Here is an 18,954-nt window from a genome sequence, read left to right as displayed (position 1 = left end):
TTGTCAATATAACGCAAGAAAAGAGGAGGACAGATACCGGTGTAGGCCTGGAACATAGATTGCTCCACATGGCCAACAAAAAGGCAGGCGTAGCTAGGACCCATGCAGGTGCCCATGGCTACACCTTTAGTTTGGTGCAGGAAACCCTCCCGGTGAAGAGTTTCGGCCCGAAACGTCGTCATTACCTCCTCCCATAGATGCTGTCTGGCCTGCTGAGTTCTGCCAGCATTTTGTGCTTTTATACAAGGTCATAATGGATTTAAAGAGTACAAGTGGAAAGGAGGCATTTCCATTACTGGTTAGTTCAAGGACCATTTCAAGAGGATAGGGGATCATGAGGCAAAATACTTTCATACAGAGTTGTTATGATTTGAAATGCACTCACTGCGAGAGCAGTAAAAGAAAAAGCATCCAGCACCTTCAAATAATATCGCCAGGTTGGGGAATGCAAGTACACAGTCAATGGGGAGAATTGTGTGAATGTGACTGTGTGGCTTATTCTGCACAGCGTTGACATTGGGCGGAATCGCCACTTGATCAATGTAACATGATTCTATGATGCTATGAAACTGTTTCAAAGAGAGGATATTTCCCTGTCCAATGTGTTATCTAACTGTTAACTATTTAAATAGCAACATTGTAGTTTATAGGGATAAAAGAACAGAACATGTGGGAAAACCTTAGTAAGTCTATGGAATGAAAAAGAGAGTTAACAATTCACACTCAATTCTGAATGAAAGGTGTATACACCATGGATATTGCCTGCCCTGCTCTGTGTTTCTGTTTTCTTCAATGGAAGACTTCCAACATCTGCACTTTTTCTTTGGTTTTTCACCTGCAGTTTTTGGGATCTTGCTTGCAAGTTGCTTGTTGGATTTCCTAGAACAGTGGTGATTACATTTCAGAAGTATTTAATTAGTTTGAAAGCAGTTTTGATGCCATGTAACATGCTACACAAATACAAGTGTATTTTTTATTTTTCTACCTTAAAAGAATGAGCGATTTCTCATTTCAGAAAGCTCTGAGTGCCCTGTTTATCCTCTGGACCTCGTGTTTGCGTTGGATTTGTCATCAGATGTTTCCCCAGCTGAATTTAACAGAATGAAGAGGATAGTGAGCGTATTGGTACAGGATCTTAAAATAACCAAAAGTACTTGCCCAGAGGGAGCACGTGTGGCAGTTCTTACCTACAGCTCCACACCAAAAATGTTCATACGATTCTCAGAACACAAGAGTGAGGAGAAATTTCTGGAATCACTGCAGGATCTAGCTTATGAGCGGTCAGCTAGAAGGCGGGATATTGGATCAGCAATGAGGTTTGTTGCAAGAAATACTTTCAAGCATACTCGTGGTGGCATTCTTACCAGAAAGGTAGCAGTATTTATTACTAATGGACCATCTGAAGACAAGTCAGCAATCGTGACGGCAGCTCTCGAGTTCAGTGCCTTGGACATCACCCCAGTTGTCATTTCTTTTGCTGATGTCCCCGACATACAGCTTGCCTTCCAGGTAAATGATACTATCTACTATATTTTACAAATGACGCATTTATTTGTGGTCCCCATCACATTTTCCTGTTTAAGGTTCCTATGCTTGCATTTGTAATACAAATTCCTCTTTCTGTCATTGACCCCATCTGCCAATGGGATCCCAATGTAAGGATGTAAATAAGACCATTAGAACAGTATCAGGCCATTTGACCTGTCAAGTTTGTTCTGCTATTCCATCATGGCTGATTGATTATCCCTCTCAACCCCAATACCCTGCTTTCTTGCAGTAACCTTCGATGCCCTTGCTAATCAAGAACCTGTCAACCTCTGCTTTAAATATACCCAATGACTTGGCTCAGCCGCCTGTGGCATTGAATTCCACAGATTCACCAACCTCTGGCTAAAGAAATTCCTCCTCATCTCTGTTATAAAGGGATGTCCTTCTATTTTGAGGCTGTGCCCCCTCATCTTAGACTCCCCACTATTGGAACTCACTATCGGAAACATTTTCTCCACATCCCTTCTATCTAGGCCATTCAATATTAGATATGTTTCAATGTGATCTGCCCCGCCACCCCCATCCCCCATTCTTTAAACTCCAGTGAGTGCAGGACAAAAGCCCCTGAGCCTTCATTTTCAATTTTTTAAAATTAATTTTCCAACAAAGAAAAAGATACAAATCAGAGGAGAAGTTTTAACAAATACATAATACAACAAACGTAGTAGCAGCAAAAGAATATATACTGTCAAGGTCAATTGGATATAATATTAAGCTATTGTATATAGTATATAAACAAGAAAACACAACTCCTCTTGGCAAATCGTAATGAGAAAAAAGAAGATTGGAAATTTCATTAATAAGGAGAAAAAAAACCCTGCTAAACTAACCAAAAGCAAAAAATAAAAGAAAGATTGGGCAGTCCATTTGAGGATAAAATTTTAAAAAAAGAGGAAAGAAAACATCCTTCCAGTCATCTCTGAACCTTCGTGGATAAGGGAGAATAAAAAAAAAGAAAAAATTTCCTTATTAAAAATAAAAAGAGAGAGAAAAAGTTAAGTCATATGAAAATATTGAATAAAGGGTTGCCAGACTTGCTCAAAGTTAAAGGATGTGTCAAATGTCTGGCTTCTAATTTTCTCCAAACTTAAACAGGACATAATGGAGGTGAGCCAGTTAAAAACAGTAGGTAGATTAAAATCTTTTCAGTATAACAAGATAGCTCTCCTAGCCAGTAAAGTTGAAAAGGCTATCACATGTTGAGCAGAAGCAGGAACTCTTCCTGTTTCCTCTGGAATAATCCCAAAGATTGCCTTAAGTGAATTGGGTTGTAAATCCACACCTATCACTTCTGATAATATTCTAAACACATCCCTCCAAAAATTATTTAACTTTACACAGGACCAAAACATATGAGTTAGAGTAGTCATCTCAGCGTTGCATCTGTCACAGATGGGGCTAATATTAGAAAAAATAAGTGCTAATTTATCTTTTGACATATAGGCCCTGTGTACTATCTTAAACTGAATTAGGGAGTGATGTGCGCAGATAGATGAATTATTAACTGGATAATAAATTTTACTCCATTAATCATTTGAAAGTGAATGTTGAAGTTCTGTTTCCCAAGTACGTTTAACCTTATCATTAGGCATCATACGTGCATTCATTAACTGTTTATATATAGTAGCTGTTAATCGTTTTTGAAATGGTTTAAGCTGAAAAATAGAATAAATCAAATTTGGTGAATAAGCCAATGGATAATTCGGTAAAAAATCATGTAAAAAATTCCTAACTTGTAAATATCTAAAACAATGTGCACTAGATATATCATATTTATCCATTAACTGCGAAAAAGACATTAAACAATGCTCTGAAAACAAATATAAAAAAGTTTTTATTCCCTTAGTTTTCCATATTAAAAAACCTTATCCAGAGTTGATGGTTTAAAGAAAAAGTTAGAATAGATATTACTAGAGAGTACAAAGTTATTTAATTCAAAAAATCTACGAAACTGAAACCAAATTTTTAAAGTATGTTTAACAATAGGACTAAGACCTTGTCTTAACTATCTTGGAGAACAAAAAAGGAAGAGGATCTCCCAGTAAAGAAGCTAAAGAAAACCCCCTTACCAAATTCTCCTCCAGATGTAACCATGAAGGGCAATCCTGGTTATCTATACCATGAATCCAGAGGGTGATATAACAAATATTAATTGTCCAATAACAAAATCTAAAATTTGGTTGTACCAGTCCTCCAACTTTTTTTGATTTTTGCAATGAAAATTTATTCACTCTGGAGTTTTTATTATTCCCAATATAAGACAAGATCATGGAATCTATTTTATCAAAAAATATTTTTGGAACAAAAGATGGAACTGCTTGAAATGTATATAAAAATTTCGGTAAAATAACCATTTTCAAATAACTTATTCGACCAATTAATGACATCGACATAGGCGACCATTTAGAAAGCGCTTGTTGAGTATATTCAATTAGAGGGGAAAAATTATACTTATATAGGTCTTTAAAATTTTTAGTAATTTTAATACCAAGGTAAGTAAAATAGATTTTAGCAATATTAAAAGGTATTTGATCATAATAATCAGAAAAATTATTAATAAGAAATAGTTCACTTTTATGCAAGTTGAGTTTATGTTCAGAGAAAATACTAAATTCCGTAAATATAGATAACATAAAAGGAGTAGATTTCCTAGCGTCTGAAATGTAAACTAATAAATCATCCGCATATAGCGAACCCCAGAGCCTTCAAACACTCCTCATATATTAACCAGTTCACTCTTGAGATCATTCTTGTGACCCTCTTGTGGACACTCTCCAATGCCAGAAAATGCTTTTTTTGATAAAGGGACTATGAACTGCTCACAGTGCTCCAAATTCAGTCTGACCAATGCACTATAAAGCCTTAGCATTGAACATTTGCTTTTATATTCTAGTACTCAAAAAAATGAATACTGACATTGAATTTGCCTTCCTTCCCAACAGCTCAACCTAGATAGATAGATAGATAGATAGATAGATAGATAGATACTTTATTCATCCCCATGGGGAAATTCAACTTTTTTCCAATGTCCCATACACTTGTTGTAGCAAAACTAATTACATACAATACTTAACTCAGTAAAAAATATGATATGCATCTAAATCACTATCTCAAAAAGCATTAATAATAGCTTTTAAAAAGTTCTTAAGTCCTGGCGGTAGAATTGTAAAGCCTAATGGCATTGGGGAGTATTGACCTCTTCATCCTGTCTGAGGAGCATTGCATCAATAGTAACCTGTCGCTGAAACTGCTTCTCTGTCTCTGGATGGTGCTATGTAGAGGATGTAAGTTTTCCTTCAGAGAATCCTGCACAGGGACTCTCAAGTCTCTTTGCACTTCCGATTTCTGAATTTTCTCTCCATTTAGAAAATAATCTGTGCATTTCTTCCTTCTCAATGATTAAAGTACAAAGTAAATTTATTATCAATGTCACCATATACAACCTTGAGATTCATTTTCTTGCAGGCATGCTCAATATATCCAATAACCACAATAGAATCAATTAATTACTGCACCAATAGGATGCTCAACCAGAGTGCAAAAGATGACGAAATGTGCAAATACAAAAGAAAGAAGAAGAAAATAATAATAAAAATATAAATAAACAAGTATATAAATAAATAGCATGAATATGAGATGCGGAATCCTTGAAAATTAGTTCATAAGTTGTGGGAACATTTCCGTGATGGGGCAAGTGAAGTTGAGTGATGTTCAATTAATAAGAATGCCTCATACAGCACGTACTGGAGCAGCACAGCTGTTTTAGTCTGTTACTAGAAGTGCTCCTCTGCTCAGCCAAGGTGGCATGCAGAGTGTGAGAAACATGCCCCAATTAGGCAGCATTGTGTCCCAAATAAATGAAGGGAATCATGGCTATATTCTTGTTTAGATTTTGTTCTTTAAGAATCGTCTCAAATAAGTGGCTGCCCAAATAAATGATGCCCCATTTAACCAGAAACCGCTGTATCAGATGATGGGAGCAGATAGTGTGAGCTGAACTAAAACCAGAGATTTTGCAAAATAGTATATACAAGCTTGAGAAGAAGAATTATGATGTTGATGAAATTTCATACTATAATAAATATAAAGATCAAACATTGAAGGAATCTTGTGGAGGTGGAAAGAGAATTAATTATGATTCCTGTCAGGAGACTTTGACCAAGTAAGTTGAGGTTGTCTGTATTCTTTGAACACCCTCTCAGTGAAAAAGTTTTCACTAACGTTCCCCTTAAATTCTTCACCTTACACCCTTAACCCAGTGATCTCTGGTTATAGACTCATCCAACCTCAGTGGAAAAACCCTGCTTGCATTTACCCTATCTAAACCCATCATAATTTTGTATACCTTAAAGTTGTAGAAATTACTGTTTTTTGAAATTTTAATGTCCTTTCTTTCCTCCTGAGAAAGGTTGATGATACAGGAACGTTTCGAATAGTTTCATTGTCAGAACAGCAGCGACAAGAGCAGGAGCAGTTACGCACAATCCGATTATGCACCTTCTGTTTCGGTATGACTTCAGCTGTATTTAGTTGTTAGTATAGTAAATCAAAATTTAACAACAAATACTTACAGAGGTTACGTTTTTCTGCATTGTTGTTATGAAACAATAGGAAAATGGTTTAAGTATAAAATTAAAGGTACTTGATCTGCGCAGATTCCCTAGATCTAAACATTCAGCTTTCTTCTTTCTTCACAGATATGTGTCAACCAAGGGCCCAATGTCAACACAATATGTCCCCACCTCCAATCTCAATCAGCATGGACATTGCTTTTGTTGTTGATGGTTCACACAATATGAAAACAATGGACTTTGAAAGAATTAAATATTTCCTCACTTCAATGCTGGATATGTTTGCGATTTCAAGAAGACCAGACATCAGTGATAATGATGCCAGGGTGGCAATGGTACAACACTCACCAGCAGATTACGTCCCTGGTACTGGTCGTAAGCCAGTCAATCTGGAATTTGGGTTTTTGAAGTACAACAGCAAAAATATAATGAAGGAGTACATTAAAGAATCATTTAATAAGTTAGATGGACCCTCTAGGGTTAGCCATGCTATTGAATGGGCCATGAATAATGTTTTTAGCAGCAACCCAGTTGCACGCCGTCATAAAGTGATCTTTGTAATACTTGCGGGAGGAACAAGCGCTCTTGGCATGGAAATGCTAAACATAGTGTCTGAGGAAGCAAGGTGCAAAGGTTTTGTGGTCTTTACGGTTTTCCTTGGTAAGGAAACTGGCGGAGTCAACCTGGATACGACTGTTAGTTTTCCGTTTAACCAACACTTTCTTCACCTTGGTCGGCTACTTGATTCTGAAACGGCTTACGCCAAAAGGTTCGCTCGGGCCTTCCTGAAAAGTCTCACACGTAAGTTACACTTAATGTAAAACTAAATTTAAAAAGTGACCCTGTATTTACATAGAGAAATTCCTGCTTCTATATTAGCCAGACCTTTGATAATGTATTTCTTTATAATTATTTTCAGTTTTCTGGATTTGCAGACTTCAAATTCTGCTTCCTTTTGTGCAATGATAGGTACCAAGGGATAAAGGGCTAAGTAGATCCATCATTATGCTGATTTCCAGCTGTAGCTTGCCCTGATTAACTGCTCTGTCACATGAGGAATCTAGCAAACTGGATGCATGAAATCCAAGACTAAAAACAAAAAAGCTGGAAGTAGTCAGGAGGTCAGAGATTTGGGGTGAAGTTCATAAAGGAGAGGAAATGAATGTGTTAAATTGTAGAGAAGGGAAGGGGGAACAGATCAGAGGGAATATTTGTGATAGGGTGAAAATAAATTTGTCTACGTAATAATCATTTTGCAAATTGCACTGGACAACAAAGATTATGTTTCCTGAATACTTTTAGGTGTATCTTACAGATTTTGCACTGCTGATCATGAAAATCACCGGAAATTTCTTACATAGAAATGTAGAAAACCTACAGCACAATACAGGCCCTTTGGCCCACAAAGTTGTGCCGAACAATTCCCTACCTTAGAAATTACTAGACTTACCTATAGCCCTCTATTTTACTAAGCTCCATGTACCTATCTAAAAGTCTCTTAAAAGACCATATCATATCCACCTCCACCATCGTTGCTGGCAGCCCATTCCATGCACTCACCAATCTCTGAGTAAAAAACTTACTCCTGACATCTCCTCTGTACCTTCTCCACAGCACCTTAAACCTGTGTCCTCTTGTGGCAACCATTTCAGCCCTGGGAAAAAGCCTCTGACCATCCACACAATCAATGCCTCTCATCATCTTATACACCTCTATCAGGTCATCTCTCATCCTCCATCACTTCAAGGAGAAAAGGCAAGTTCACTCAACCTATTCTCATAAGGCACGCTACCCAATCCAGGCAAATTCTTGGCCCCTAAATTTAATTCCAAGAATAATGAAGGCCAATACAACATACGCCTTCTTAACCACAGAGTCAACCTGTGCAGCTGCTTTGAGCGTCCTAAGGACTCAGACCCAAAGATTCCTCTGATCCTCCAAACTGCCAAGAGTCTTACCATTAATACTGTTTTCTGCCATCATATTTGACCTACCAAAATGAACTACTTCACACTTAACTGGGTTGAAATCCATCTGCCATTTCTCAGCCCAGTTTTGCATTTATCAATGTCCCGTTGTAACCTCTGACAGCCCTCCGCACTATCCACAACACCTCCAACCTTTGTGTCATCAGCAAATTTACTAACCCATCCCTCCAGTTCCTCATCCAGGTAATTATCACATACATTTAAAAAAATCACCTATACTTGTTTTTTCAATTCATAATTTAAGTCAATTAAAATGTTGCCAACAATGTAAACTGAAAAGTTCTCTATCTTGTCCAGGCATACCTGGGCATGCTTAGGCAGGGCAGATGCTGCATGGCAGGACAGGTGTTAAAAAGGCTATAAATTTCCGTGAAGGATTTTGATGTTTGTGACAGATGTTTCATAGACTAGGAAAGCATTTTGTGGGTCCACAAATCAAACAGGTCATCAACAATAGGCAATTTGAAGAATTTCTAGTGGGACCAGAAAAAATCGCATGGAAGGAATTCAAGGATGTTGTTGAAAATGCTCTGGGCAACCACAGAGTACCAAACTGCAGGCAGACAGCTGGTTGACAACATGCTTCAAGCATACAAAACCATGAAGTGCAACATGTCACTAACGATTCCTTGTCTACATTCCTATTTAGCGTTCTTCCCTGCAAATCTTAGTGCTGTCAGTGATGAGCATGGTGAAGATTTGTCCAAGACATTGCAATCATGAACAAACAGTCTCAGGGCAACTGGAATCCATCACTGCCAGCTGATTTTTGGACACAATTGAGGAGCCCTAGGCACTGAGTGCAAATCAAAATCATCTACAAAATATTTTTAGCTTAGTTGAACTATTGCAAAGCATCAGCAGATTATGCAATTAAACACATTATATTCAATACAAGTCCATTTCTTGTTTTTTTCAAATTCCTACGTGATGCAAGTAGTCTGAGATTATATTTGTGTTCAGCTTCAAGCAGTCTATCATAAACAAAAAACATTCTGAGAAAGCAACAAAAAAACTTGTCCAGTGTCAGTTAGAAGCAGGAAAATGTTAAAAAAAGAAACAGATTGCGACATCTCCAACCTTCTTAAGATGTCATGGGGCTTGCTAACCCTTCCTCATGATAGACTGGTGTCCTATCGGGGGAGGATTCTCATACTCTCAGTCACTTCACGCCATGAAAACCAGCATAAGCAGCAGCCTGATGAGCCTATAAAGCTCAGGACAAACTTTAACTTTAACTTTGCTCACCCTCTGACTTCTGTGGGTTCTTAGATACCTGGTGAGAATCTAAGTATTTTCTCTTGGTTAACTAGCCTCCTTTGGGAAATTGTTCTGGACATTTCAATGCCCTGATTGCTCTCAATACTTGCTCAAAGTCTAGTCATGTAGTCAATGATATTGTACCACTTTTTCCACTGCCATAATGCCCTATTCTTATGACCATTAGGGGCGTGAAGACCCACTCTTAGTGATTTAGACACATCTTCATCCCCTCAGCCATCTGATTACTGTAGGGATCCTAAACACAGTTTCATTATTCCTTTTTTTGCACTTTTTATTTGCTTTGTCATTTACAATCATTTTTGACTGCACAAAACAGCAAATTTCTTGTCTTTATATAAGGTGATAATAAACCTGATTGTGAGCCTGACTCTGAACGTTTGGAGCAATGGCTGTAAGACCTGAACCAGTTCAGCAAAATGATTTAAAGAGATCAGAATGGATCTTAGAATCAGAATCAAAATCAGGTTTAACATCATCGGCATATGTTGTGAAATTTGTTAACTTTGCGTCAACAGTACAATGCAATATAGAGAAAACCAATGAATTACAGTAAGTGTGTGTGTATATATAATAGTTAAATAAGCAGTGCAAAAACTTGTCATGGGTTCAATATCCATTAAGAAATCATATGGCAGAGGGAAAGAAATTGTTCCTGAATCATTTAGCAATTTATACTAAACAAATCAGTTCCAGCCTTTATGTAGAATATACTCGAGGAGCACATCCTTAAACTGTTCTGTTTAAATTATAAGATTAAGACTTGTGGCCTGAGAGACCTTTTTATCAACACTTCCTGATATCTTTAATCACCTTAAAATATCCCAGTTAGACCACCTATTAATCTGATGTCAATTAATTCATATATCCATTGGTACAGATTACATCATCAGTATTATGTGTGTCTGTAATCTGCTAAATTGTGCAATAAAATGCATTGCTTCTACTGTGTTACAGGTTCAAGTAGTTCTCAAAGGTCTTTGGACTGCAAATGCTTCAGTGCAGGAAATTGAACAGGACTTTATATATTCAGCTTTTATATTAACCTGCTTGTCCTTAATATTTTCACCTGTTCATAAATCATTCCCAGATCTTTGGCCTTTTCCAATGTTTATAACAACCTCCATCGTTTATTCTATTGCTGTCACTCCTGCAGATCTGAATCTATTTCTACAAACTTCACCTGCACATGATGTCACAAAGGGAAATACAGCATATCTGGGATTGGGGCCAAGTCTGATGTTTTCATAAAAAAACCTTTAGAATGAAGTCAATTAATCCTAATATATATGTAATCATTACTGATGGCTTTAATTTTGATGTACTGTACTCAAAAACAAACATTAGGGATTTTGATGTGCTTACATTTTTTAAAAAACTAATTTTACTAAAATTTGCTTTTTACAGTTGAAATCAATGACTACCCTCCTCCACAATTAAAGGAGGAATGTGACGCTTTACCTGGACGTATAAGGTATGTTTTAAAAGGCATTGGATTATTAAATTTATGCTTAAGTCTTCTGTATAAACTCATGACCTCTTCATTAGATACACTTGTAGACCTTTTAGTTAATGCAAACACACAATCAGCAAATCATGTGGCAGCAACTCAATACATAAATGTATGCAGACATGGTCAAAAGGTTCAGCTGTTGTTCAGGCCAAATATGGGAAAGAAGTGTGATCTAAATGAATTTGACCATGAAATGATTGTTGATGCAAGATGGGGTATCTCAGAATGTTTTTTATTTAGAGATACAGTGTGAAATAGGCTCTTCCAGCCACAGCCTCTTGCCTAATCACAGTATAATTTACAATGACAAATTGACCCACTAACAGTCTTCAAACTCTTGGAGGAAGCCAGACCTCCTGGAGGAATCACACATTCTACAGGGCAGATGGTCACACTCCTTACAGGTGGCACTGGGATTGAACTTCCAATTCCGACACCCAGAGCCGGATTGTTAGCATCGTGCTAACTGCTAATTTATCATGGCATCTAAATTTCAGATCTTCTGGGATTCTCACACACAACAATCTCTAGAGTTCAAAGAAGATCATGCCAAAAACAAAAGAAAGTCATCCAGTGAGCGGCATTTCTGTGGGCAAAGATGCCTTGTTAATGAGAGAGATCAGAGGGGAATGGCTGGATTGTTTCAAACTGACAGGAAGGGAATAGTAACTCAAACAGCCATGCATTAGAACAGTGGTGTGCATAAGAACATCTCTGAACACATGTCACATGGGATCTTGAAATGGATGGGCAACAGCACCAGGAGGTTATACTGGGTTCCACTCCTGTGCATAAAACTGTGGCCATTCAAGTTATTTTTAGACTCTAATGCCAGTTGTGTAATTATTGCTTGTTTTACAGAGAATATAATCTCAGAATTGCGGCAAATGATTACCTAATTCCAGAATGGAGCTACAGAGGTGAGAAACAAGACAATTTATATAATTTTACAATGCGATGTCTGCAGGCTCTTTTTCCCCTAAGTTATTTAAAACTATAATATGTGCACAGTTTATGTACACATAGTATTGGAAGCAAAGCATTTGAGCAGCCAGTGTTATAATTACAGCAAAGTAATTTGCTGTCTGCTCATGGATTATTTCCATATTGTTGAAACTTATCAGTGGTATAGTCAGCCAAAGGCAATAGGACCACTGGAATTTCATGCCACCAGGAGCAGCTGTAAACTTTGTACTGGCCAAGGCATCAGGAAAACAACACGATCAATTTTAGTGTATCTTATGGGACTGTCTATTTGTAGTGCAGCCTTTCTTCCAGAAATTGCTATGTGCATGAGATAATCAAATTCAGAATTGAATTGTTCCAATTCATTGAAATGTGCATCAGAAGTTCAAGAATCACATCTGAGACTTCTGGATAACATTTCAGACCACAATGCAGTACCATCGGATAGTCCACAGGGCAACATAATGTTATTCAAAATTCCACCCTGCTCTCTATGGATAGACATAGAATATGCTGTGTACATAAGACCAAAAGATATAGGAGCAGAATAAGACCATTTGTCTTATTGAGTTTGGTCTGTCATTCAATCATTATTTTTTTAATCCCCTTCTCCTGCCTTCTCACTGTTTTCCTTAACCCTTACGGATCTTATTTTAATTAAGGGCAGAGAAGATTTTGGTTCAGACTAATCAAATCATTTAGTCTCATTCCTGTGTGAAGGGAGATTGGTTGACAATTTACCTCCTGTTCTCCTATGTTAGAAGTGACTGCCTTTCTGAAAGTTCATAACTGGCTGTAAAAATGCTTTAATATGTTTTGGGGTCTCTGAAGTTGCATTACAAATATGTTTTTTTAAAAATTAAACATTTTTGTTTAATTTGAAGTATTTTAACCAATGCTGCAGTTGCAACTTTGAGACCCTGTTGCTATATAAGAACAGTGTACCAGATTTTATGGTAAAAATAACAAAGTTAGCGGTTTGTCATAATCAAATCAGAGAGCAACTCCAACAATTACATGTAGAGTTAAACACAGAATCAGAAATTGGTTTTCAAGCTTTTCCTATTTGTTCTGTAGTCAACTCACTATCCACATCCATTACAAATTACTTGTCAATGGAATGCATTGATTACTCCAAAAGTAAACCAGATGTGCTATACAACTGAACTTGTAATGACACGATACCTTAATTATTCCCAAGCATGTTTTTTTGCACTGAAAGTATGTTTTTTTGCAATTTAGTTGAAGTTGAGGAAGAATTTGAAATATCTGCAGAGGGACCAGAAGCAAACACACTTCATGGTAAATGCAATGGGATAATAGCATGCACTCCTTTTTCAATACTCTTTAAAACATTCATTCCATCATATTTTAAATATGTTATATAATTTTTGCCTTTATCTCTTAATCTCAGTCTTGTTTCCCTTTCCATATTTTAGTTTTGGTATGTGATTTAGCATGAAATAAATATTCTAGTCAATTCTGTTTTGGTGTTACAGCACATACAAAAAGGTATTTGACCACATTCAACCATGTGCTAAATCATCTGCAGAGAATGCTAAGTTGGTGTGATGCATGTTCTTGTGACAAATTTTATGGTCCTTGCTTGGGGATGGATGCAGTGATCCCTGCAATATTTTGGTCCATTAGAAAATCTAGTCAGTTATCCTGGGAAAAACAATCTTGTTATGTCATTTCTTCATTTTGTTACAGCTGACTGATCCCTCGACAATGATATGTGAAGATGCTAGAACTATGACTTAAAGTGATACTTTGACAATGGTCTGCAAGTTTGTCAACAATTCTGGTATGGCGGATGCGAAGGAAATAAGCATCGATTCATTACCCTTGTAAAGAAATCTGCCTCAAATCACACTAGAAAATGTTGTAGCAATTATGTGCAGTGAAAATCAGCAGGTGCTAGAAATCCAAGCAACACACACAAAATTCTGGAGGAATTCAGCAGGCCAGGCAGCATATATGTAAAAGATTGACTGAAACCCTTCATCAGGACTGAGCGGTCTCGACTGTTTACTGTTTTCCATAGATGATGCCTTGCCTGCTGAATTCCTCCAGCATTGTGTGTGATGTGCAATGATATAATTGTTTCAGAATCTGTATACTTGAGGGCTCAGTATCCTTATCCTATGAATTAGTCAGAAAATATCAACTTTGACTTGGGCCATGGTTGTATTTGACCCTGGACTGTGATGGAAGAGAGCAATGTCAGCCAGGAGTCCAGCTACAGACTAAAATGATCATCCTTTTTGCTGGAATTTTCTGCTTGAGCAAGTAAATAAGAGTAAATGGCTGTGATGCCCATTGTAATTGAATAGCTCTCAGCCATTCAGTGTTGGGACTCATTCATTTGCAATAACTCTTGTAGTACAAGGAGTGCAAGGCTTCAAGAGGAACAGAATTCATTATACAAGGAAATTGACATAAAAGAGATAAACAAGCATTAAGTATAAATATGTAAATTGTATTATTTTATCTGCACAAATTAGAAGTTAGTTTTAAAAAAAAATAACATGCGTCTGTTTCCAAAGTGCGAGACCAGTACCTCTGCGGAATAGATGTTGAAACTTGTAAATATATACTGCTCATAACGTGAATCTACCTTAGACCTTAACGAGTCCTTAGTGTGCTAGATTCTGTGTCAGGGCATGGAAAAGCTCCGTTAGTAACCAGGATAACTTCATTTCATTAACACGTCTTTGTCGTATCATGTAGCGTACTCTTGGTTTTCTTTATTCGCAGCAAATGTTTATACTCAGAATTTGTTCATGCATATGTTCCATCTACAAAAAGTACTGCTTTTTGATTTGAAATAAAACAAAGTAACCCAAAGCTACAGTTCCATTTCTATTTCATCATTTCCTGCACACTCATGAACATGATTAGGAAGAAGCTGTGCATGTGAATAAAATCATTCTGCCAGCAATGGTAGCCCAATCAAGCAATAGAAATACACATCTTTTAGCTGGTTTACAATATTCTGAGGTTATGAAGTGAAAATAGGATTTATTTGTAAGTTTTAATATACACTGAGTCAGTTTCTAATGTTAAAATCACTATCTTTATTAGTATCTACTTATAATACAGTAACTTTAATGAAATAAACTGAAGTTAACAGTGTTATGTATATATATGTGTAGCTCCCAAACCATCAAGCTTAGGAGCAGTTCTTAAAGTCTTAAAATGGTAGTGTAGAAAAGTTCAGTAATCCATGAAATAAGTGAGTGAGGGGAGAGATTTGTAATCCAGGAAATAATGTAGAGAGGAAGGCCATCACAGGTTCCTGGCTGGGTAAACAAAATAACAGTCATTGAAGATCTCGTCCGTCAAGCCATTTCAAAATCCACTAGAAATCCACCAGGTGACAGTCACAGGAATATCATCTTCAAGTGGTTATCACATAACACCCTGATTCCAGGTAAAGGGCCCACAAAAGTGACACCACAGGGTACTCTAACAAATCCCCACATATTGATTATACGAATTCATACATTCTTTGTGCACTGCGTGCCGATAATCTACCCAACCTTTTGGGCATAAGGAGAGTTCCAAACCAGAGTAGTGACAAACTGAAGTTCCAACAGCGTTTGTGTGTGTGTGTGTGTGTGTGTGTGTGTGTGTGTGTGTGTGTGTGTGTGTGTGTGTGTGTGTGTGTGTGTGTGTGTGTGTGTGTGTGTGTGTGTGTGTGTTGTTATGAACCCAGCCCCCTCCTTCCTGAGAATCGAGATCGCTATTAATTCGGGTCTGGGACCCAGGAAATGAGAGAGAATCCTCAGAAATACAAAGCAACGGATTTTGACCATTGTTCTTAGAGACACCTGTGTGGATTGCGACTCTATGCTACGTGCCAGCGATCAGGGCTGCGTGCACACCCTCGGGCAATGTGGGGTGGGGATTGTATCACCCCACCTTGATTGACATCTACAACTCTGCAAGGCAAGATAAAAAGGGCGCTGCAGGAGGCAGTACCCTAGCGACGCACCAGAAGGAGACACCATCGCTCATCGCTCCCGTGATGACAGGAAGCTATTCGGGAGCCACGTGTGGATCGGTTCCCCTAGCCTGGGGAATGAGTGGCTGATAACCCCAAAAAGGACTTCGAACGGACAACGGGGAACCCACCTTCCCGATTCAACGATTTGAGTCCAAAAGGCTGGCAAGTTTATTTTCTCACCAAAAATTCTCTCTCTCTCCAACACGTGAAACCCAGCGGTCCCCAAAAGGCTAAAAGCCTGCATGAACTCCAGAGACTTTGATATTTCCATCGGACAATATTTTTACCCCTAGACAAATGATAGAGCTACTTCTTATTGTTGATTATTACTATACCCGCACTTTAGATTGAGTATTGACGACGTATATTATCTGAATGTTTGTATTAACCTTACTTTTGTGCCCCTTTATAAATAAAAACGTTTAAAAATAGTACCATCAGACTTCAGCGGACTTCTCTATCTTTGCTGGTAAGTGACCCAGTTACAGGGTTCGTAACAGTGTGTATGTGTGTGTGTCTCTCTCTCCCTCTCTCTTCCTCCCTCCCTCCCCACAGCAGGCTGCCACAGCTTGTGACTGACGTCATAGACCCACCTCACTCAGGCCCTCTTAAAGTAACACTCACAGTATGAGCCTGTGTGTCTCGTAACACTTCCCCCCCCCCCCCCCCCCGCAAAAAAGGAAAATTTTGATCTATGAGCAAAAATTAACTGAAAACTACAATACGTGAAACAATACATTTGTGGTTACCTTATAGCATACTACAGACTAATACAATGCATTGCAGAAGCGTATACAAATAATAAATTCCACTCGACTATCGCAGTTTAAGATCTGGAAAGGCAATCAGTAATTATATTATCCTTGCCTTTAATGTGAGTTATCATGATATTACACTCCTGAAAAATTAAACTCTGTTGCTAAATTGGAGTTTCTTCAACCATTTTCCTTAACCACAGTGGCATGGCCAAATTCACTCTTGGCTAAGTTAACTGTAAGATTGATTTTCGAGAGCCTTTCAAACATCTCTTCCACTGCAGAGATGTGTTTCCCAGGTGTCATTCCCTGTGACTAAATCATCAACATAGACATCTGTATGTTTTAACCCTTGAATTACCAAATTAATCATTCTCTGGAATGTTCCTGGAGCATTTTTCATTCCAAATGTTAGAACATTGTATTCATACAACCCAGAAGGTGTTACAAATGCAGAAATTTCCCTACCTCTATCTATTAATGGAACACACCAATACACTTTTAAAAGAGTGATCTTTGGAAGAAACTTAGCTTTTCCAACCTTGTCAATGCAATCATCCAGTCTAGGAATGGGATAAGCATCTGTTTTTGTTACAGAGTTCACTTTTCTATAATCAGTGCAAAACTTAATACTACCATCTGGTTTAGGTACCATAACTTAAGGTGAACTCTAATCTAATGTTGAAGGTTTAATAATACCATTTTCTAGCATATACTCAATTTCTTGCTCAGCAAGTTTACATTTTTCTATGTTTATATGATATGGATGTTGTCTTATGGGTTTGGCATTTCCCACATCTACGTCATGTCAGGTGACTGTGGTCCTTTTGGGAACATTGGTAAATAAATCTTTATATTTCATAATTAACTGCATCATCTCCTGCTGCTGCTGTGGCTGTAAATGTGCTAATTTCTTATCAAGTGTTCCCAAAACAGCCGAATTTGTCAGTCTAGCTGGGCCAATGTTTGTTTTAATATTAATATGCATCAGTTAATGAGTTCCCAGAGAAACCAGACTCCTTATTATTGACACCAACAGACACAGCTGCTGTTTGCTTTTCAAAATATGGTTTTAGCATGTTTACGTGTACCAGCTGTGTTGGCTTCCTCCTCTCTGGTGTTTCGACTACAAAATCTACCTCATTGACTTCAGACCCTATCTCATAAGATCTATGGTATCCATGCTTGTAACAGGTTTGTCTGGATTGGTAATAACACAAGGGCATTATTGCCCACCTGCAATTTTCTCACACAAGCCTGTTTATCATACCAGCATTTCATTTTGTCTTGAGACACTTTTAATCTCTCTTTTGCTAGGCTACAGGCCTTGTGTAGTTTGACTTTGAATTTCAAAACTTAGTCTAAGAAATTAACATGCAAGTCTTTGTTAAACCACTGTTCCTTTAACAATGCCAACAGTCTGCGGACCCCGTGGCCAAACACAAGTTCAAAAGGGCTAAAACCTAGGGATCCCTGTACTGATTTTTTTCACTGCGAATAAAAGGAAATGAACTCCCTCATCCCAATCCTTCTCATTTTCAATACAGAATGTCTTAATCATGGTTTTAAGGGTAGAATCGTATCTTTCCAAGGCCCCTTGTGATTCTGGATAGTACGCAGACAGCGTAAGTTGTTTAGCTCTCAGTTCATAAACAATCTGCTGGAATACTCCTGACATAAAGTTACTTCCTTGATCAGACTGAATTTTTTTAGGCAAACCAAATAAAGTGAAATACTTTGAGACCCTTTGACACATGTTTTGGCTTTTATATTTCTGAGAGGTATTCCCTTGGGAAATCTTGATGCTGTACACATGATGTTTAGTAAATACTGATGGCCAGCTTTAGTCTTTGGCAATAGGCCAACACAATCCACAATAACTTTAGAAAAGGGTTCACCAAATGCAGCAATAGGTTGGAGTGAGGCCACTGGGGTGACCTGATTAGGTTCACCCACAACCTGACAAGTGTGACAAGTCCTGCAAAAGGTTGCAACATCTTTCCTCAAACTGGGCCAGAAGAATTGTTTCAAAACTTTGTTCACAGTTTTATTCACACTTTGATGGCCACCCAAGGGCTTACTATGGGCTAAAGTTAAAATCTCATTCCTATAGACTTTAGGTACTGCAACTTGCTGAACAATTAACCATTCCTCACTTGCAGGAATATCAAGTGGCCTCCACATCCTCATTAATACTCCATCATTGAAATATCACCCAACTGGCACTTTCCTAATCACATCACCTGAGAGAGCTTTTTCTCTTAAAGCTTCAATCTCAGGGTCTTTGCTCTGTTCTGCTATAAACTCCTCCCTATACAGA

General features: G+C 37.8%; 2 protein-coding genes across 4 annotated transcripts in view; both read left to right on the top strand.

Moving 5' to 3' along the window:
• The first annotated feature begins 1,101 nt into the window (after positions 1-1,101).
• On the top strand, positions 1,102-6,432 carry LOC140713930 (collagen alpha-6(VI) chain-like). Its single transcript, XM_073024626.1, has 4 exons — positions 1,102-1,509; positions 5,957-6,056; positions 6,246-6,390; positions 6,423-6,432. The coding sequence occupies exons 1-4, from the start codon at positions 1,102-1,104 to the stop codon at positions 6,430-6,432; spliced, it is 663 nt and encodes a 220-aa protein (XP_072880727.1).
• Positions 6,426-18,954, top strand: part of LOC140713697 (collagen alpha-6(VI) chain-like) — a 158,635-nt gene continuing 146,106 nt past the window's right edge. The window contains exons 1-5 of one of the 3 annotated variants that reach the window (XM_073024095.1): positions 6,426-6,920; positions 10,796-10,862; positions 11,763-11,821; positions 13,110-13,169; positions 13,581-14,678. In XM_073024095.1, the coding sequence (XP_072880196.1) occupies positions 6,452-6,920; positions 10,796-10,862; positions 11,763-11,821; positions 13,110-13,169; positions 13,581-13,588 (663 nt within the window). In that variant the 5' untranslated portion in view covers positions 6,426-6,451 and the 3' untranslated portion in view covers positions 13,589-14,678. Of the gene's footprint in view, positions 6,921-10,795; positions 10,863-11,762; positions 11,822-13,109; positions 13,170-13,580; positions 14,679-18,954 lie in introns of those variants that run through there. The other 2 variants (XM_073024096.1, XM_073024097.1) reach the window with 2 other exon arrangements.

The sequence above is a fragment of the Hemitrygon akajei genome, chromosome 20 (genome assembly GCF_048418815.1).
Source record: "Hemitrygon akajei chromosome 20, sHemAka1.3, whole genome shotgun sequence".
Taxonomy (NCBI): Eukaryota; Metazoa; Chordata; class Chondrichthyes; order Myliobatiformes; family Dasyatidae; genus Hemitrygon; species Hemitrygon akajei.
The sequence above is the reverse complement of the archived record's forward strand: the minus strand, read 5'-3'. Positions and strand labels throughout refer to the sequence as shown.

Excerpts from the sequence above, each read along its gene's own strand:
- LOC140713930 (XM_073024626.1), top strand. The coding sequence starts at position 1,102 with ATGAAGAGGATAGTGAGCGTATTGGTACAGGATCTTAAAATAACCAAA. Across the intron at positions 1,510-5,956 it reads ACATACAGCTTGCCTTCCAG|GTTGATGATACAGGAACGTT; the intron begins GTAAATGATACT and ends CTCCTGAGAAAG. Across the intron at positions 6,057-6,245 it reads ATTATGCACCTTCTGTTTCG|ATATGTGTCAACCAAGGGCC; the intron begins GTATGACTTCAG and ends CTTTCTTCACAG.